Raw genomic sequence first — 22245 nt, forward strand, 5'->3', positions numbered from 1 at the left:
TGGAAAACCTGAGCAAGACCAACACAAAGTAAGGAGTAAAAATACCTGAATGGTGAGCAAAAACGGGTAGCTTATACGGAGAGTAGAAACAGCAAAAGAGATTTGGAAAAAACAGAGAAAGATGACTTACAGCAGCATGTCCAATCACAGATGTATGTGGAGCTACAGCAAGGTCGGAATCTGTCCAGCTGCAAGTTGAGACCTCTGAAACTTTAAATGCTGTTATTTTCCCCTTCAGCAAGGCCAGCTACTGAGGCGCGCACACACACACACAAACACACACATACACACTCTCACATATATATACGGAGCCCTGCTGTGGGCAGGCTTTGGGTCTAATACCGAGGGAGTTACTCCTAAAGTTAAAAGCTGCCTGTCAGATGAGAGAGAGATAGAAAGACCCAAACAGAGAGAGAAGACAGAGGTAGAATTACAGAGTGATGCAAAACATAAAGCAAAAAAGTTTAGAGACTACAGGAGTGACTGTGAAAGAGATTTAAAGATACTCCTCTTGCTGTGTACTTAAACATTTTCTTGATACATCTAAGACTCTCCAGCCCTGTTTTTTTTTCCATGTCGTGCCGTCATCTTCTTGTGTCATGAATTTATTTTGGCAAACACATGGTAAAATAAACGATTAAAGGATAGATTCTGATTTTTACAAGTCTATCTGAAACAATACTCAAATTCCATGTGTGTTTTAAGAGTTATTTGGTCGCTGTGGTCATTCCTCCTCTCCATAATGGTTATGCAACTACACTACACTAGAAATCCAAAACATACCTCGTTCTGAGAAAAAATCTATTCTTAAGTTCAGCTGAAGCTAATATGAGGCTCCAACAGTCTTTCTGCTCCCCCAGACTGTGTCTCCCTGCTGCTGCAGCAGAAGGATAGCTCCTGGCAGTCACATGCAGGATGGTTGTCAGGTCACAACACCAACAGTAAACCTACATGTGACTGTCAGGACATGTTAGTTTCAGCTGAACTTGACAATGTATTTTTCCTCTCAGCGAGGACTGGTGATTCTGTTCCCCATTTTTTTACAGTGCAGTCAGACTAGAATGGGATTACTTCACAGCTAGAACGAAGAGAAGGAATTACATTATATTACAGCAACCAATAACTGTTTCAACATAGCAAATGTGAGTATTTTATTAAGACAGATTTTAAAAAGTCAGGACCTATCCATTAATGAATATTTGTCTTCAGGAATAGCAGAAACAAGTAGCAACGTAAGGAATTTCCTTTGTGGTGCTTGATAAGAGATAATATGCTTCGCATTACAGCGAAAGCTAACCAACTGACCAGTGGTAGTATATCAACATTAATTACTGGTGACCAAGGCAATACAGGACAGAAAAACTTTGACTAGCTTAACAACTGTTAGATAGGAGACCTAGAAATAAAAACCATCAAGAGAAAAAGGAGACTGACTATACCTTGTGAGTATACCTCTGTGCACAACTGTACTAAATTTGCAATTTGTAATCCTCCTTTTCCTATGTTCTTGATTAGCTGACCAAGTTGTTGAACTCTTCAGTCTCTAGTACAGAAGGGAGTAGGAGGACTTACTGAAGAGATGTCAGTTTTGTCAGCTATCATATTGTAAGATGTTTTCCCAAAATCATCCAATGCATTAAGATTGACGTTCCCTTTCTGTGGGAAGGGGCAATTACTTACACTTTAGATTCCCCCTTTTCCTGTGCTTAGCTAATAAATTGGGTTGTTAACTGTTCAGTCATTAACATTATCCCATCCAGGGCTACAGGCAGGTGAAATAGTGGGTAGGACAACAAAGATTTTATGTCATACTAAGTTATAACTGACTGTTTCAGTCAGGTCGACACAATTTGTCTGTTACTACCAAAACGTTATAAATCACTATTGAAAACTAAATATGTTTTATGATGTGACAATGCTATGGTCATGGCTTGATCAGGTTTAGGCACAAAAATCACTTGGTTAGGTGTAGGAAAAGATCTTAGTTCAAGTTAAAGTAAGTATTTAATTAAGGTTAGGGAAACATCATAGTTGGAGTTAAAATCAGTACTTAAACCTGCATGAACTGATTTTTTTTTTGGCAACTTGGAGGCAGCGGAAACAAATTGTGGACACATTACTGTCACACCATCACCTTTTAACATGGAAATGGCAAACTAGGTAGCAAACAGTTGCTTATTTCCACATCCAGCAGTTACAGAGCAACATTATCATTCATTTGGAGTCGTGTTTCTGTCTAAATGGTGAATGTAAATCCAATATTCTCTCATTTAGCTCTGCTTTTGTTCTCTACCAACTCCTGAGGGAAATATCTGGCTCTTTAGCTGTTAAATCCTCCACTATATTCACCAGCTAGTCGCAAACTGTGTTGTTTTGTAGTTTGGTGCTAAGCAGGTAGTGTAGCAGCTGCCTGCTGCAGCTGAATACAACGCTATGAGAGCCTTGAGAGTGAATCAAAACAGTAAAGTTGCAGCTGGACAGCGAAACAATGAGGTGAAACTCGTTATAAAGCTCTGTAAAGCTGAAGGGAGCTGCAGAGTTGAGTGATAATGCTCTCATGTAGGTTCATTAATTTGAGCATCACTCTTACATTGTTATATTAAAATATATCGTTTATAGCTGCTTTAAGGTTAGGGGACCTTCACCGTCACAAAGTAAGATGTTCTGTTGACTATCCCACCGATACTGTACTCAGAGTGACAGATTTTTTCCCTCACAATCTAGCTAAACTTTTATTTTTTAAGGTCTAATGTCCTCTTATAAAAGCACCACCTGTAAAATCTAAAAGCTCTGACTTATAAAGCTGAACAGCCCTGATTTATAAAGGTAAATACTTTATGAAGATGTAATGTTCTGTTTTTGTTGCCATTGTGTCAGATAGTAGTTGACTGAACTCCATGGTGATTACACCAGAGCTGGGTTGTTGATGTACTGAATTGCATTATATTGAGAGAGGGCTTCTAGTATTCTGTCCCCCTCAGAACATTAGAGCAGGGCAGGATTGTAGTTAATGCATGGGAGCTTTCTGTGGACCCACAGAGGAATGGTATAGAATTTTTAGGAACACTGTTGTGATTCAAAATGGCCCAGCCTGTTGTGCAGGAGCCTGTCTGCTTTTTCTGTGGCTCGCTTAGTGTGCAAGTATGATTCCCTGCGGATAGCACAGCAGAAGATACGGAGAAAAAGAAAATAGTTTCATCAAGTTCTGATAAGTCCATTCTCAAAGAAAAGCCCTATTGACAATACTGATATACTGATTATAAATCTGTGTCTATTGCCGATCTGAATGCACACTGACTTTCGCAAAGCCACTGAATCACTGCGGTATGAAACCTAGTATTGATTTCTTTTTTCTTTTACATTCAGTTTTATTGTTGATTGAACAGGACTCATGCCGGTACAAAGATCACAGCAGCTCAGCTACTCTGCTAGTAGATAACAATATAGACAAACAAACTGAAGAAAAATACAAAGAGAAAGCTGAGGACAAAGAATAGTATTGAAGAACAAAAAACAACCTGCTGTAGATTTATACAAATCTGAAGAAAAAAAAAACGGTAGAAAGAGAAAAGAGAAAGGCTATGGCAAAGACTGGGCATAGAAAAAGAGGAATATATAGGATGAGGAACAAGCAAACATTAAAGCATGGCAAGAGAGCAATGAGAAAGAAGAAACAATTAGGTATGAAGTGAAAGCTGAGATTAAATGTTCCTGGCAGAAGCTAGAGATCAGTTCATGTGAAACAAATAATGGAACAGGCTTCCTCTGCAGGCAGTATGAAGGAGAAAAAAATAAGTAAGAGTTTAGAAAAAGGAGAGATGAACCTTCTGATGAGGACTGAGTGCAAAGCTGCAGAGACATTACAAGAAAATAAACAAGAGAAATGAATGTGAGGGAAAAGTAGAGGAAGAGAAAATAGAGAAAAAGAGAAAATATGAGTAGTCAGAGGGAGAAGAAGAGTAAGTGCATAGAAAACATGACAGGGAACAATTGAGGGAGAGAGGGAAGAAAATGAGGCGCAGCGCAGAAAGGAGGGGAAAATGATGAAGAGGAGGAGGTGGACAGTTAAAGAACAGAGGTGGAGGGAGAGGAGGGATGGCGGGAGATGTGGATAGAGTGCTGGTGAGAGAGAGAGAGAGATGGAGGAGAAAGACTCAGATGAGGGCAAGGAGTGAGGGGTAGAAACATGAAACGAGAAAGAAGAACGTTTGAGAAAAAGGTGAGTATCAGGAGGTAAAAAAGCAGGAAAGGAAAGATGAGTGGATACTGTCAGGAGAAAAGTGGAGAAAGGGTTAGAGATGGACAGAGGATGAAAAGATGTGGAGAGAGAGAGAGACGACAGGCCCCTCAGCAGTCAACACTAATGAAGAAGAATGAGGGGCTTCAGCTGCTTGCTGGACCTGCTACTGACCACCACACACAGAAAGTTTCACACACTTTCACTTAAGTATCTACTCTTCACTTTTTGACACAAAGTGTACGAAGCGTACACAAAGTCGAACTCCACATTCACCTCGTCGCTATGCGTGAATAAATATTACAAAATGTCTTGTAGCTTTCTTTAAATTAGGCCTAATTAAGGAACATAGTTCTTCTTAATTTTTATATTTGTTCTGAGAGAAATCATCCTATATTAAAATCTGAGGCAAGGGAGCTTCACACCGGGCTTCTAAATTAATGTAGTTTGCTTTAATTGGGGATAAAATCTTTTTTCTATCCTCTTTGAAAGTGCAGAACTTTTCTACAAGGTTGATGTACCATGGAGCAGATAGCACTTATCCTTTGACACTCTATTTGTGACTCTCTCGCTTTAACCAGTGTTACCTCCTACCCACAAGAGAAAACAGGAATAAAACTCTTAAATCTTCTTAAATCTTAACAAATTGTTCAGTGGTAGTTTTCTGCCGTTTTTGCAAAGGTGTTGAATTGATTTTAAAATGTGACATTCATTTGAGGCACATTTTTGTCAGTTTCTTGTTTCTTTTCTGTTCTCAGTTGAAGGTCTGTTTGTGCCTCATTAGCTGTGACTGCCTACAGACAAGGGGGGAAAAAAGCCTTAAGGAAGCCTTGAACTTTTCTTTTTCTACCCAGCTCACAGTGCTGAACAAAAGTTGATAAAGACTTTGTGGAACACGGTGGTATAATGGTGGAGCAGTGAAAAAGGGTCTATTGACCAAAAGTTTTACTTTCAGTGTTATTTTCCTGAAGTTGAATTGTACCATTGAACATGTCTGGTAAAATGGATTGTGTAGCTTGTTTATTCATATGTGATGAAATGTTCTTATAAATAAAATTAATAGCTGTAACAAACTTGATGCTGCCAGTGTGTGGGCTCACATGGAAATCAATGAATGCTGTTGGGCGTTTGAAGTTTGAAAGGAGAACGAACACATAATTTGTAAAAATGAATTCAAACACAAACCACATAGCCTAATATTTAAGTATGTTCTAAAGCAGGAGTCGGCAACTTTTTGAATCTCCCACACTCCTTTACAATGTTTAATTTTTTTTAAACAAAAATATCTGTATCACTAGTATGAAGTTTTTTTTTTTTTATGGCATTTGTTCACCAAATCCAATGGATCCCACAGACAAGACGATCTGTAGATGCAAGTGAAAGTTGTTTTTATTGATTTTAAAGTGTCCCTGGCTTTAAACAAAAGCAGCGGTCATTTAGAAATGCAGAGAAAATTCAAGACATGGTGTATGGTGTTGACTGCAACAGATTCACACAAACATTTCAAATAGCATTGATTTATCTTTCATGGTGTTTTCTGAGCTCTGCTTGCATTTTGAGAGTATGTTTGTCCCTCATTGCATTTTGGCTGTTTGACCTTGAGTGTGTTTCTGTGTGTGTGTGTGTGTGTGTGTGTGTGTGTGTGTGTGTGTGTTTGTGGTCCAGGTATTCCTCACATTGTGGGGACCAGTGGAGACTGGTCCATAGAGGCAGAGGAGGTTGATCCTCTATTTTTTGAGAGGCAAGAGGGAGATCAAAATATAAAAAAGAATATTTGGTTGAAATAAACCATTACCAAATCTCAGTATTATTTATAAAATATTTTTTCTCTCTTCTTTGGAAAAATCCATTATTGAAATTCTGGTTAAAATGCTTCAACAGCGACACCTGCAGGGCAGGAGGAGAAAGAGCAGTGTGTGTGAAGTGGTGGTAGGGGCCGTGGGGGGTGTGATCTCTTACATCAATTGAATGTACTTTTTTTTTTTCATGCTAATCTATGATTGGCCAAGACACATAAAATGGCGCTCCAAGGGAGGACGTCCTCCCAATCAACAACCAGAATTCAATATTGACATTGAGTTGGTCCAATGATAGTTTCCAGATTTCATCTTCAATTCTCTCCACTGTAAGGCAGAGTAGCAGCAGTAGATAATGAGCAGTAGATAGCTCCCTGCGTTAGCCATTGCAACAGTTAGCTTGTTGTAGCAGCCTGAAGGACTCTTTATAAATCCATGGAAGGACTGTTAAGGACTGTTGTTAAGCTAACAGGAGAATGGATTTGGACTGGGCGGTGCAGCAGTGGCAGGACGCCACCGGGGAGGCTGGAGAGAGAAGCCACCCGAGAAGCAACTAGGAGAGTTAGCTTGTTTGTCATTGTTGCTAATGATAGCAGACTGGTTAAGCAGCAGCCATAAAGTTCTGTTTACTAACAAATAAGATTACCAACAGCCATAAATGGATGTTTTGACATGAATACTTCATCTTCATGAAAGAAAGAAGACAACGTCAGATAACATGAGTCAAACACAACTTCTCTCTGTCTGTCTCTTTGGTCGCTAATTTTATCTGTGATGGTTAAATATCTCTGTGGCTGTTGATATATATATGATATCATGTGCTGTGGTTAGTTTTGTTGAAGTTACAGTGAGCTGTAACGGACTTACTCATTCATTTTGAATTGATCCAATATTTAATTGAGTGGTTTTTCAGTCACCTGTTGATGTTGTGTGATTAGTGAATGAGTGTGCAGAAAGTCTGGCTGCTTGCTTGTGACATTTTCTTCAGTTCATTTTTAAGCTGAGTCTATATTGAGTAATAAGCTTAAAGTAACTAGAATAAAAAGTGTTAACATGTCAGCTTTGTAGACTATATTTTGTGTGTCGTGCATATAGATAAGAGTGTGTAAGTCATGTATTTGATACATGCATTAATACTTTCTGTTGTGAACCTACACTTTTAGATCTGTGAATGTTTTTAGTGTTCAATCTTTCTAGTGTTCAGCACTGATCTGTACCTGTATCACATTACAAGCTTTGTGGTACTTTATATATTTCTTTATACACAGAAAATACATAGGAAACCCATGTAAATCATGTGATATGTTGTCTGTTTTTGATTAGAACTATGAATAAATAAATAAATTTGTTGTCACAATAGAACAATACTATAAATTTGAATTTCACCTTGTTGGTAAAATGACACATCCTGAACCACTCCACGGCTAAAATGAGCACTTCTTTGTTTAGAAACAATGTAAACATATGATTTCATCGGGTGGGGGACAATGATATAGTATGATGTGGTCTGTTGTAAGATTCCATGTTGGTTTTCCTCCTGTCCTCCCCATTTTTTTTTAAGTCACCAGCCGCCACTGGTGGGGACGTAAATCATGTTGTGGGGATTTGCCTCTCTTGTGGCGGCAAATCCCCTTAATGTAAAATCATTAATTTTAGGGTGAAGACTTGGTTTAAAGTTAAGGTTAGTTTAGTTAAGGGTCCACTACAGAGTTGGATTCTGGAGTCATGAGTGTCTAACTCAGTGAAAAACAGCCAAATTTATTATCAGGGATGGAGGGATACAGTTACTTTGTAAACTGCTGCATTAGACATTTCTCCTTAAGTTTTTTTTTCCTTTTTCTACTTTTTTGAATATGTCCATGCAAATATTTATTGTTACCTGAACATACATGCATACACAACTCATGCATGCCCGAGCATTCTTTATCATCAACACCAAGGGTTTGTAGAAAAGTTTCTTAGACCTTTTGCCAGTTGGTTTATCTAATTGTTCGCCAGTTTGTTTTCACTATAGTGTCTCTTTTATCTATCTTTAATGAATTTTTCTTCATCTGTCAATTTTGTTTTTCTGCCACTGCTTCCTTTAAACCAACACCTTTCATCTAGCTTATGCGTCTGTCTGCAACTGTTCCCTCCCCCCCTTTCTCTCTGTGCCTACTCCTCTCTCTTTGTCTCTCTTGTTTTATTCTGTCTTGTCTCCTGTCTGTTTCTCTTTTTCTAAACCCTCTTCTTTTTCTCGGCCGCTTCTTTCAATTCTCTCTCTCTGCTCCGCAGTTGACATATTGATTTCATTTTCATACTGTTGGCAGTTGTTCCCTCCATCATAAACCATCAGCGTTGCCTCCTTTCAAGCTGGCATTGATCATTGTACAGCCGATCACAACCAATCACCACCAAGCATCATTATCCGCTCGCGCTCTGTCTCTTTTGTTGTTCGTCTGTCTTGTATTGTGTACTCTGTGGGTTATATTTTTTAATCTAGCTATTCAGCACTCTGGTGAAATAACAGCCCTGTACATTTAGATATTTAGGTGGTGAATAAGAGTTCTCTTTCCTTTTTTCTTTTTTCCCCATCAGACTCAGGCTAAGTGTTGTGAAAAATGGCTCAATCAGATGGAAAGCTGAGGGTTTTCAAAGACAACGGCATCACAAAACTTTCATAAGAAATTATCAGAACGAAACCATACCTTTTATTTTGATAGGAAATTAAACTTTTACTGTCCATGCATGTGTCTGTGTTCATGAGGCGACTTAACATGATTCATAGCCAGTGTTGTGTAAAACTTTTAAAGCAGATATATGATTGAATTTTATTCTCATTAGTTGCTGTCAAATTTCAGCTGTACTGTTGTTGTATGTGTCCAAACCTACAATTAAAATCTTTAATGAGGATCCCTTTCCTGCTGTAAGTTTAAAGCATTTAGATTTCTCCAAAGGTGTCAGGATTGGCCACTGTAGTTATAACAGTAAAATGAGAAACAATGCAGACTCTCTTAAAGCCTTTATTATTCATGTTTTGGGGCTAACTCTGCAGATCCATAGAGGTGTCATTGTGATTTTGGGACCAGCATGTTTACAGAGGTTAAGTCACTTTTTTAAGGTTATGACTTGACAAATTCCAGGTCTAAAAGGAGTTGGACAGCAGATGTTGTTTATCATTGGGAAAAACTGAACACGTGACAAAAATACTGTCCTAATATGAATTAATCATTCAGTTATCAAATATTTATAGTGAACATTTCTGTCTCAACATATTAGGTTTTAAAGACTTAACAAAATATTGTGAGTATTACAGATATTCAAGGTAATCTCTAGAGCTGCAACGATTAGTTGATTAATCGATTAGTTGACAACTATTAAATTAATCAGCAACTATTTTGATCATCAGTTAATCATTTATGAGTCATTTTTTAAGAAAAGAGATGGTTTTGTACCAGCCTGATGTTAAGTGCTATTTTTTTTTATTCAGTTGAGTCCCAAATCAATGATGTTGGGAATATAGGATTTAACAGTATATGTCAGATTAATATTTCACTTAATATCATGAATTCAAATCATTTTAACAGTCTATTCTTTAAATTAACAGAAGAAAGCCCTCACAGTGGCCATGGCTTGGATGTGCCAATACAAAAGTGAATGAAAAATGGCTCCTTTACCAAAGAAGCCCTGTTGATGTTGGAAAATAGTGCTTAAAAGCGCATCATAGAGATATGGAAAACAACATGTGCAGGTGTTTTGACCCATTATGTGCCACCTCTGTGCGTTTCCTTTGTTTGTGCACACTATTCATGTCTTCTTTACTATGTGGCAGCTGTTCTGTCCAGAACCTTCCTTCAGACATTAAATTTGCACACCTCCACCTCTATTGGCCACTGTTTTCTTACACATGGAACTTTCTCTCAGTCACTCTTTTTCTTCAAATGACACTCACTGAGTCTCTATTGGCCACCCCTCTTTCTGTCCCAATCCTTCTCTTTCTCTCCTTCCTTCTCCTGTATTTCCTTGTCTTTTGTCGCGTTGCACTGTGTGGTCGAACAGCACATTAAGTCGAATCTACAGCCTCTATTTCCTCTTTCATCTGCCTCGTGGCCCTCGGTGGCCCTCAGACGCCTCAAAGCTTTCAAACCAGGGAAGAGTCGGGGATGTGGAGACATGAGGGGTGGGTTAAGTTGAGGGTTCTCACAATTACCTCCTGAGGGAGGCATTTTCACCAGCTTTTGTACCCATCGCTCGCTGTACCCTGACCTTTCTGAGCGCCACCACGGCTGTTGGCTTGTGCCACCAGACCCCCTACTCTCTCTTCCTCTTTCTGAGCTCCTGATGGGGGTCCTGATAATCATTCAACACAGCCTTTCATTGTGTTGTGTTGAAAGCCACCACGGCTGCATAAGCAGTTGACACACTTAGTTGTTTTTTCTGGGTGCATTTCACAGCAATATTCTGGTCAGCTTTTTATCGACCCCCCCCCTCTCGCACGCTCAGGAAGAGGTTTTGTGGAACCAAGACCACCAGCTGGGATAAGAGAGGACAGCAGCAGGGCTTTTAGGTGGGTTTTTCACTAGCTTTTGTCGCCTCGAAGCAGCCGCAACATTATCGGAATGGTCCACTTTATACCAGCCTCCCTTTTGTGTCCTGTTGTCACTCAATCCATCTGTCTCTCCACCCCCTCTTTCTCTTTATGAGTTGAGGCCTGCCTCTCCTTTGTGATTGCTCTCCAGTTCACACCCTGTATGCCAAAAGAGATCGATTTTTTTTTTTTTCCTTCTCTGGGCTTTTGTAAATAAATAAATACCATTGTGGTATTGTTTGCTCCCAGAGCTGTGTTGACAAGTTCACTTTCATGTGAAACTTTGAAATTGCTTTTTTTATAGTTGAACAGCAGTTATTGACAATCCTTTGTCGAGCAAATGTACCAAAGTTAGCTTATTATTTACATTGTGCTAAAAAGATGACTCGTGTAAACCTGTATTCACATATTCTATTTTTGTAATTTTGTTTTGTTGTTGTTTTGTTTTTTGTTTTTGATCTAGTGAAATCTTACATCTTCATCTATGCCTCCAATTGACCTAATACAAAGTTTGCCTTAGCATTGGCCTGAGGGTACTGGCTGCTCCGGTATAGTGAGTTTACACTAACTTCTTCCAAAGCTTTATAGTGTTTAATGACCAGAGGCTATGGTTGCATAGCCTCTTCTCAGTGCTTTAGGCGGTAAGGTACACTGTCAAATCCTAATCTCTGAGAAGTTAAAATTGTCTAATACACATCAATTCAGTACATGTCTCTCTTTTGTGGCCCCTGGTTTCTTAACAGTTAACCAGCACACAGGGGGGTCATGTAATCTTTAAGATCAAGTAAGTAGTTGTGAGATTTCTGTTTTAACTACAATTCCAAAAGAAGGAAAATGATGTCAGAGTTGAGATACTTCATGAGCCTCCAAATCAGACTGAATTTCCTTTTTGTTTTACTTATTGTTTTACTTAATTATTAAGTCTGGCATTGTGTTCATGTTAGCTTTTTTCAGTAGTGAGTGGCGTATCTGACCCTCCAAGATGATTTTCCATCCACTTGGAGTAGCTGCAGTAGGAGGAGTGAAGGAGTGAAGCAGTTAAGTTTTTCATGTCAGTCAAAGAAATGTCATCCAAGCCGTCACCATTTATTTTTATTGATTTTAGAGGTCTGGTCTTCTCTATCTAGTCTGCACAAGACAATAAATAATTACACATCACAAACCCACCAATTTGACCAGATAGAGAATGTGAAAAACTGATGCTAAGGTGAGATGGTTGTCAGACTGTGTAGCTTTTGAAAGAAGAAATCACAAAATCTTCCTCTCACAAATAAGTAGTTGAACTTGAACTTGAAATTAAACACACTCTTGTTCATTTCAGTAGTTCATTTTTTAAATTTAACATCAAAAAAGAGTTATGTAAAAACTTTTATAGGATCAAATAAAAACTTCAGGTCCAATTAATATTCCATACACAATACAAATCTGTCAACACATTAATAAAATTACTGAACATCGCAGGCAAGTATGCAACATTCAGCAACATTTTGTTGGTGTAATGCAATTGGCCACTGGGGCAAATTGGCAGTGACCCGCCATGCCATGTCCAGCTCTATTTATTCTCAAGAGATTCTTGGGAAATGAAGAGAACTTCAATGTGGCATTATCCTGTAATTACAACCTGTGGTCATAGGGAGCACTGTTCAGCAGATGTTACATAATCACGCTGTATGTCAAAAAGTTCAAAAAGTGCTGAAAGAATTAATTAGTGGATTAACAGATTTTTTGATAATAGATTAATATTTAGTTCATCTATCAGGTAAAAATGTCAAATGTGTTGTTTCCAGACTCTCAGATATGAAGATTAGCTGCTTTTCTCTGTTTATGTAAAATGAATGTATTTGGGTTTTGGACTGTTGGTTGGACAAAACAAGCAACAAGTTGCAGCTTGTGCTCTCAGAAATTCTGATTTCTAACATTATATAGAGTAAACAACTTGACTAATTAAATAATCAACAAATTAACTGATAACGAAATGAATCATCAGGTGTATTCTTGATAGAAGTGTTGAAGACAGCTGATTATCTTGGTAACTGGAAAGAAAATTTGTTAGTGGACACAATTTTTACAGTGCATGTTCTCTTCCATATTCCCCTTCATCCCCATCCCTCCATCCCTCAGCAGTGGGCTGGTCAGGCCTATCAACCACAGAGCCTCAGCCTATCACCTGGGAGCCCCAATTGCCTGTCAGTCATCAGATAAAATTGATTTCCAATTGAGTTAAGGCTCCCAGGCTGGGCCAGGCAGAATGGAGAACAGGCAGACTTCTGCTGCTCTTCTACCTCTCCCGACTTTCTGTTTGTTATTTGTTTTTCTCTTTCTATCTCCTACTGTGTTCTGGCCGTGTCCCTCTTCTTCTCTCTCCACTCCCCTCACGCCATCTCTGATCTCCCCAGCAAAGAGCTACATGAAATGAAAATAGGATCGTTGTAGGAGCTCAGATACCAGTGTGCTATCTGCAAGGCAGAGTTGGTGATGTAACCCCTGCATGTCCTCTTAGGCAGTGACTACTTTAACTCAGGTTGGACCTTCAATTAGAGCGACAGGTGGGAAATCCATTAGTTTGTTACCGGGTGAGTTGTGAGGTGCTACCAGTTTTTTTTATACAGTAGAAATGCACAGATACCATTTTTAGAACTAGTCAGAGCACTGATCATTTTTGTCATTTATGCTACTGTCAGTAGTACACCATTAAACAATTGTATAAATGATTTATTTAGTCATACAGTAGGCTGTGCTTAACATCACTGCACATCACCCTTTGTGTGATGTGCAGTGCAAAGCAAAGCCTATGATAGACAAGAAGCTGAATTATGTCTTTACCATCTTCTTAATCGATTGGCATTGAATCTCTTAAGTACAGACATTTTTCTTCACAGCGGAACATATTTCTTACCCACTAATAAAAAAATTGGTCATATCTTAGGGAATAGTTTGATACTCTTATTTGTTCTCTTACAAAGAGTTAGATCAATACCACTCTGGTATCTGTCTGTTAAGTACCTAGACTGTAAAAAATACAGATGTAGTCACCATGATGTCACCCATTGGTTTACGAACTGCCGTTTTGAAGCCTCAAGTGTAGCGATTTGACCATCGCCATCTTGGATTTGGCCATCGCCATTTTTGATTTTTGGAGCCAGAAGTGTCCGTATTTGGATGAGAGGGTGGAGCTGATCATAGCACTAGCTGCTAGCGAGGTTAGCACGGTGCATTTACAAACTATGGTTAACAGTGATAATACTATTGCTAATGCTAATTTTCGCTAGCAAAAAACAGGCCTAAAACTGTTAAAACAAAATATACTTACCAGAAAAAATGATCATCCAACTCATTGATCGGTCTTTTATTACAACCAAACGCTGAACAAGACTGTTTTTAAGCGACCACTATGTTACAATTAACTTCAGTGAACTGAAAATACACTGTGAAATAGCAGCAGCTACGCCTATAGGCAATGGTTACATAAGCAATGTTATCGCCATGGTAGCGACTTGTCAATCACCACTTAGCCACGCCCTAAAGCATACCCTGCTTTGTCGTCAAATTTAAATGAAATGGGACCATAATTTACAAAATGAACATCATGCTCTATTGAAGAAGACTTGAAACTAGTGATTGAGATCATAAACTCATTAGGAAACAGTTTACTGAGGTAATAAATCAAGAGAGAAGTAGGGTCGTTTTCTCATAGACTTCCATACAATCGGACTTCTTTTTGCAGCCAGTGGGGTCGCCCCCTGCTGGCCATTAGAGAATGCAGGTTTTTAGCATTTCCGCATTGGCTTCATTTTTCAGCCCCGGAGGTTGTCGCTTGGTTAAGTATGAAGTTAGAGCTAGGAGATGATTAGCTTAGCTTAGCATAAAGATTGTAAACCATGGGAAACGGCTGGCCTGGCTCTGTCCAAAGTTTCAAAATCAGCTTACCAGTACCATTAAATGTTACTACTCTAGGAGGTATATCCTGTTTCCCCTGCTTTTAGTCTTTATGCTTACCTAAGCTAACACAGTAGGTATCTGCGTTAGAGAGGGGAACAACAATACAGGATACATGTAGTCTTAAAGGGTTTTTTTATGTTGTTTTAAGCTATCAAATATTTTCAAAGTTAAATAAAGGGTTTAAAATATTTCTTTATTCTAGTCAGCAAAGGAGTCTTTTTCCATTGTTATGTATTTTTATATTATTTTGTAGATTTATTTCAAATGATTTTTTTTATTTGTTCTTGAAAATGGTCTTAAAATCTTTAAGTTTATCTTCCAAGTTGTAGACATGTTTTCGGAGCATCTGTAGTTTTATTTGTTTTTTCCCTCCTTCAAGTGAACGGTTATATGTATAACCATACTAAAGCATCAAATGACGTTGAATTAAATAAATGAACAGAAGGAGAGGAAATATGTGTTCTCAGGTTTGCATTTATGTTATTGTGCTACATTTCTATAAACACCCACTATTTGTGCCTCCTCAAGTGCAGAATAGAGCAGAAAGGAAAGAGGATGGAGGTAAAAGGATATTAGAAAAGAGGAGATCAAGAGGTAAGAGGGGAACATCATAGATTATAGAATGGAGCAGATAGGAGCAGGGAACAGAAGAACGGGAAGAGAACGGGGGTGAGGAGAGGAAATCCGGGGGATGAGATGAGAGGACAGAAGAGGGGAGCCATATTGATCACCCTGCTCTTTCAGTCTCTCTGTGGTTTTAATGGTTTGAGTTTCACAGCTGGAGTGAACTCCACAGTGCTTAGCCCAGATACCATGCCCTCTACACACAAATACACAGATCCCCACACATGCACATACATTCATACACACAGTATCTCTACCAGCTGGCTTTATGTCAATGTACCCCAAACCTTCAGCCAATTTAGCTTGTTGCATTGTTCCACATGGGCTACTAGAGCTGTAGGACTTCAGTGGCACCAGAAGCCATTCAGGACCAACCCTCATCCCTGCTGCTGCTTCAGCCTCTGAAGCCAAGCAAGACTGAGCGTGATCGATACCTGACTGGGAAACCAAAGCAAATTTGCCAAAGATTTTAGTGTTTGTTTGAATTATTTAGCAGAATACCCTTGGATTAATGATAGTCACAATCTTTATTTAGTTTTGTAAAGGTTGATGCAGTTAAATTGCATAAAAACACAAGTGAATTAGCAAAGTACAACTCTTTCAAGGTGGAAAAAGCTTAATTCGTCCTCAGGTTCCACAAATACACAAGATGTAATGATGAGATATCAAGACCAAGAGTCTACAGCTATGCTAGCAGCTCTGTGAGACTGACACTGTGCTCAGGCACAGCGATGCTTTGAGCTAAATGCTAACGTCATTATTATGCCACAAGGACAACATGTTAACATGCTGATGTTCAGCATTTTATATTTACCTTCTTTACCATCTTAGTTAAACACGCTAATATGGGCTAATAATTGCTAATAATAATGGCTGGATTTAAGGGAGATGAGAGTTTCAATAATATGTGGGAATTGGAATTGGTTTTATTTTTGGCAGTAAAAAAATTACTTTTTTTTCGGCCTGGTGGGGGTTCTCGTTATAATTATAGGAGAAACACTGATTCAGTAAATGTTCTGTATGTTCAGTAAACACTCAGTAATTGTTGAGTACAGTTAAACCCAGCAGTCTGCATTAGGTTGGGTGAGTTTAAAGTTATGAAAACAACAGGGGTGTTTTGAATACGCCCCCATTTTCTCAGGTTATTTGTTAGTCTGTCCCTCCCACCGCAGGAAATATTGGATTAATCCTGGAAGGCTGTTGATGTACCACTTTTCTCCTTATGAAAGCAACACAGCGATTATTTGACCAATGAGAATTTGGTCAGATGAGAACATATTGACCAACTAATCAACCAGTCAACCAGGAGACTTCAGCCCTGCAAAATAATAAGAATATATCCTCTGGGGATGTATTTGGGGACCACAAATATTTTTACAAAATTTCATGGAAATCGATCCAATAGTTATATATTTCATTTTGTACACAACTAAACTAATGATAACATAGTGATCTTGATTCAGCTGCAATTTAACTCCACTTGATGAAACTATTACTCATAAAACAATAATATTACATTATTGAGGTCTGATGCAATAGGAGTCAAACAAACTGTGTGGGAAACGAAGAAGAGATGGAGTGACATAAAGAGACATACAAAAGGGACAATATATACACAAGCCACAGCAATCTGTGGAGACAAAGGCAGACAGAGAGATTGGAACAGAGCAGTACGTCCAGCAGGTAGAGGTGGAGTTTGGTGTTGATACAGCTGATATATCAAATGGAATACTGAGGTAAATGCAGTCAAATTTTTAATCTCTCATCAAAAGACAGAAAAGTATTATTGTAGCCTGTAGTGATTTCACAATTTGTTGAATGTCAAGGTCAAATTCATTGTTATGAACACAAACCACGTGAACCACTTATTCATCTTTAGCCACAAAACAATCAGACATTGTGTTCATTGATAATTATTGCTCTAGTTATTTATGGGCCATTATAATTATTATGTCATTTGTTTACAGGCACGCTAGTGAATGGCGATGTCGGTCTGTCTTAGTTTTTAGTGAAATGTCTCGACAGCTATTGGATGGACTGCCATGAAATGTTGTACAGACATTCATGGTGCCCAGAAAATGAATCCTAATGACATGGAAACAGTACCTGCTCAACAGCAGCATGTTAGCATTGTCATAGACACTTTGACATGTCAAAGTATAAAAGCAAAGGTGTAAATAATACAGTAAATTATGACTGAACTCCATTTAGCTGCTTCAGCTTTAGGATCCTGGTGATGTGCATGCTGGCTGGCTGACTGGAATACAACAGAGCCATTATTAATGTTACTAATAACACCTGTGAATTTCCTACTATGATAAGTCAAAATGTCTGCTGTGAAAAAGGTTTATTGTGTGCATTGCATGATAGCATGCTAATATTAGCATTTAGCTCAAAGCCCCGTACAAAGTACAGCATTACAGAGTCGTTAGCGAGGCTTTGGTCTTATTATATAACTAATACAGTGCATTTCTCAAGATATTTTTTGTGGTGCACTATGTCTGATGTTATTTAGATTTCTGCAGAATAAGGTTAATTCACTCTTTGTAGGTTGTGTAAATCCCATCTTTGCTTTTTTCACCCCTGCTTTTCAGAGGCAGTAGATTTTCCATGCAGAACTGACATTTGCTAATGACCGTAATAAATCCAGTGAAATACATAATCATCCTCTGTTACCATGTCTCCTCCTATTATTTTTGCAGTCATCCCTAAAATGAATATGTAGTAAGGAGAGAGGCAGATGCTCAAATGACATGCAAACTGCCACTCTAGCCCTGTGCGGCTGCTTGATAAATAAACTAAATGTGTCTATGGCAGAATGCGTCACATGTGCTTTTGAAAACCAGCTGCTAAAGCTTAAATAAATCTAGCCCTCTGTTTGTTGCAGTCCTGTGTGGTAGATGAGGTAGTCAGGGTCAAGCCTCCCCATGGTGATCAGCTTATATAATCATAGCCAGGAGAGCATAAATAATAACTAATAAGGCTTCAAAGAGTTTATTGACCTTAACATGGAAGGCCAGTCACCTACTATTAAACGGCCATGAGCAACCCCAGCCTCACTAACAAGATACTATATATCACATAGCTCTTATTGGTCATTTTGATGGGTTTTTCTCCAAGATTTTGGAATGGATCTTCTTGGTGGCAAATCTCAATTCCAAGTGGCTAGTTATCACCTTGGCTTAATTGGTTGTGGCTCTCTCAGCATCATCTTGCCAAGATTTCATGGTGTTGATTGAAAGCACACGATCTGAGTGGAGCCCTCTTACCGTACTTAAGACAAGGTCGTACACTGTAGCTTGGAATCATAGTATCAGACGTGTCGTGTTCTCTCAGGGACAAAGTTTTGTTATGGTTTCCAGGACCTCATTGATCTTTGGTTGGAAGATGGAGGTTGCACTCCTTAGATTAATTGCATGTTTTCAAATAGAAGCTAGGTAGACCTGGTAGGCTACAGCTCTGTTGGAGGTCACTGTGTCTCCCTTAGAGGAACTGAATGCTAAGATGTACAGAGATCATAAATGAGAATTTACCTGATCTACTTGAAATGTCCCTGCAGGGTTCCAGATAGATGTCTTGCATAATGAGGAGTTTTGAGTATCATCCTTAAGGCTGGTCCCTGCTATAACCCTTGTACATGCACAGTTTTCTTTCAGTAACACAAAAAGGTTGTTTTGGAACATTTGTGAAGATGAACAGAAGGTTCTTCATTGAACCCTTAAGGTGATTGATTCCTTTTTCCTTCCTTTTAAAAGTTCTAGTTAAAACCCTCTGATGCTTTAAGTTGTAACCTCCAGAAAGGATTCATTAGAGCTAAAATGGATGGAAATGAGAACAAGCAAAATAGTTTTAAAGGGTTCTACATTGCACTTCTGTCATGAGAGATTATTGACAAGTCAGAAAAAAGCAATAGAGAAATGCCTCAGATACGCCCTAGGTAGGTATATTTAGAAACGATGCTGCCATTACAGTAAATAGTTTGTCCACCAAAGAGCACTGACACAGATTGTCCAACTGTTAAATTGTCTTTTACTGTATAGAAAATGTTTAATGTTTAAAAGACAAATATCAGCACATTTTAACCAGATTTTTTCACTCTCAAATATCAATATTGTTATCGGTCCCAAAAATCCAATATCAGTTGGGCTCTCCTACATTACAAGTTATCTACAATTGCACAAGCTTTTTGAGCGAATCACTTTTTTCCAACATAAAACTGTTTGTGCAAATCATTATGCAATACTGTAATTTCAAGGCTTTCACAATTTTCATGAATGTGAATTTAATCAACAAGGGACTTCATGTACCCTTGACGCATATTTGGGGTCGAGTGGATATTTTAGCACATAACAACTCTGCACCTTCCACGAGGGGTGCCAGCCTGGACTCTCCTCTCCTTTATGAGACAATTTATATGCCTTGGTGGTGATTGCACTTATTTGAAAAGAAATGAGAAGAGCTGTTTCGTTGGCCATGTCTGATACCAGCCAATAACGCTGTTACTGTATTTTTCCCTCTTCCCACCACATGTCCAACTGCTCTTAAAAATACCAAATATAACCTGGGTGGACAAAATAATACAAATAATGGAAAGAGACTAAACCTGTTGAATGCCATTAGCAAAATAAAGAATGTAAAGTAACATAAAATAGCTAATAGAGCTCAAAAACACCCACGCCAAACTTTAAAGTGCACTGGTCAAAAAACTGCAGAATTATTTAGTATGTCAGTGGGAACAAGCCTATAAAATTCAACAAGTGCAAACACAATAACTGCATCAACGGACACAAGCTGAGAGTAAACTTGTTGAGAGAAATTCTCTTGTTGTTGCAATTTGTTGCAACAGAAAAAAAGCCTCTGGAGTAGCAATCTAGATGTGAGTAACATCGGTCAACCTGTTCACTCCTCTCCATTATTGAGATAATCCCTACTATTACCAAGTCTGACCTTTCAGTTACGGTCAGTTAAAGCCAGCAAAGTACGCAGAAGACATGGACAATCCTTGCACCTAAGAGCATTTCAAAGGTCAGAGGATGCGACAGGAGTGTAAACTAATTCTTTATTCTTTTTTCCTCTTTTTCTCTTAGAACTTGCTGGTCAACCATGGATGAAGAGAGGGAGGAAAAGGGTAAAACAGTTATTTGACGCAGGCTTTTATTTTGGCTGTAAGAGCGGCACCTGTTGCATTCCTGTTCTGAATTATAAGAGAGTTGATTTGCTGTTAGCATGCCTTGTTTTTAAAACATTCTTTTTATGCTATTTATCCACGGTATCATCCATTAAAGTTGCTCTATTATTCTGCACTGCTACATTCTACGGGGAAGCTTTTGAAAAAAAAAGTGTGTATTACACTAGGTTCATGGTCTGAGTCAGTACACTTTTAGTTCAGTCATTTCACAAGATCGGCAGAAGGCATTTCTAAGATTTGAGCTGTAAAGATGCATTCAGGCACATTCGTCCATCAGCTGAATGTGAAATTCACTGTACGTCCATAACTCTGCTGCTTTTGTTGGGATAAAGAGAAAAACATTTCAGATATGAGCTGAATCGAGTGCGTAGGGACCGTCCATGTTTTGATCTGGCTGAAAGAAGACCTGATTGAGTTTTATTGCTTTTAAATTTTATGGTTTTCTACTTCTTAATGACACAGGAATCAGCTCAGGTAATCCTGGCTTTGACTGAAATTCATTAGACCTGTGTATGTATTATATGATTTTATTAAACCATTCATATCCTGTGACGGTCTTGTTTGCGTCATTAGTTTTTCTTTCCAGACTACTCAGCCAATTTATATTCTTTATTTCTGTTCTTTTTCAAAGCTAAACATGTTTCATTTAAACTTTTTTCATCCCTTGAAAGAAATACATAATTCCCTTTCAAATCATCTTTCAAACTGAAATGATAATGCTTTACAGAATAATAATAAAATACGAAGAAACCTTGGTTAGGTAGGTGGATAGTTAGTTAGAGCCTGACACAAGCTACCCTACACTCCTGAAGCAACAAGGGGCAACGCACTACCTGCCATGTGGGCATTCCCCAATTAGGCACCTCAGACTGAGCCTCACAAGCTCAGTTTTTACCGTTTTAAGTTTAAAATGGTGGCAGTAAAAAACGTACTGCAACTGTTAGCTGTAACTTTTTTTCAATAGATGAACTATAATTTTGAGATTGCCGTAGAGTTTTGCCTGTAAGGGATCAAGTCCAAGTGTCTTTAAAGGGAAATACTGTACTGACACAATCAAAAACAGCTAGACAAGAGGGAGCTGATGATGATGGAGAGCTCATTATAAAAATACAGATGTGGGTTTATTCAGGACTCTTGTAAACAAAATATCTTTAGGACTTGAAGAGCCCTTCATATGCAATACAGTGTCAGCGAGTTCCTGCATGAAGATACAAGAAGTGAACTGAGAAAAAGGAGTACAGTATGATGACACCAATGAGACATCAAACGTCTACAGAGAAAGAAAACATTTACAGTCTGACATTGAAGAGGCACATGAGAAATATTGATTATTGACAAGAAAATTGATTGCACTAAAATGAGACCTTGTGATTTTGTTCATGAATAAAATCTGTGGAATATACTTTGTCTGTCTCTTGCCAAAGTTTTTTTTCAGATGATGAGAAGTTACAAAGTGTGATCCTGTGCTCATCCATCCTATGTTGTACTGACAAGTGGATACCATGTTCCAAGATGGATCCCCATTCACTCCAGTAAAAGAGCATAAACATCAGATCCTTCTCTGGCTGAGCCACATGAATGTTAAACTGACACAGTATACAAGACTTTAATTTTATTGGACCTGATTGCTTAAAGTTATAACCCTTAAGATTTTTGGTAACACAAACCCCATTTTTGGTACAATTTATAGATTGTGTTTTTTTTCAGTTTCAGTTTCTTCTTTACAGTTTGTAACTACCTCTCTATGTAGTTTTTTTCATTTAGTTTTTTCATATTAGTGGCAGGATCAGAAGTTCCAGAGGCTGGATTTAAATTACCTACCCACACATGAGGGATTCAAAGGAAACAATGCATATATGTAATTCAGTGTTACTAATTTTATTTCATTGATACC

At 38.4% G+C, this 22245-nt stretch overlaps 1 protein-coding gene across 1 annotated transcript in view; it reads left to right on the top strand.

The window, feature by feature from the left end:
• The window catches only part of chchd6a (coiled-coil-helix-coiled-coil-helix domain containing 6a), an 84700-nt gene extending 62947 nt beyond the window's left edge, over positions 1 to 21753 (top strand). Inside the window, exon 9 of the mRNA XM_067591423.1 lies at positions 20251 to 21753. Coding sequence (XP_067447524.1) covers positions 20251 to 20274 — 24 coding nt within the window. The 3' untranslated portion in view covers positions 20275 to 21753. The remainder of the gene's footprint in view (positions 1 to 20250) is intronic.
• Positions 21754 to 22245: the final 492 nt, after the last annotated feature.

This window comes from Thunnus thynnus, chromosome 6, assembly GCF_963924715.1.
Source record: "Thunnus thynnus chromosome 6, fThuThy2.1, whole genome shotgun sequence".
NCBI lineage: Eukaryota > Metazoa > Chordata > Actinopteri > Scombriformes > Scombridae > Thunnus > Thunnus thynnus.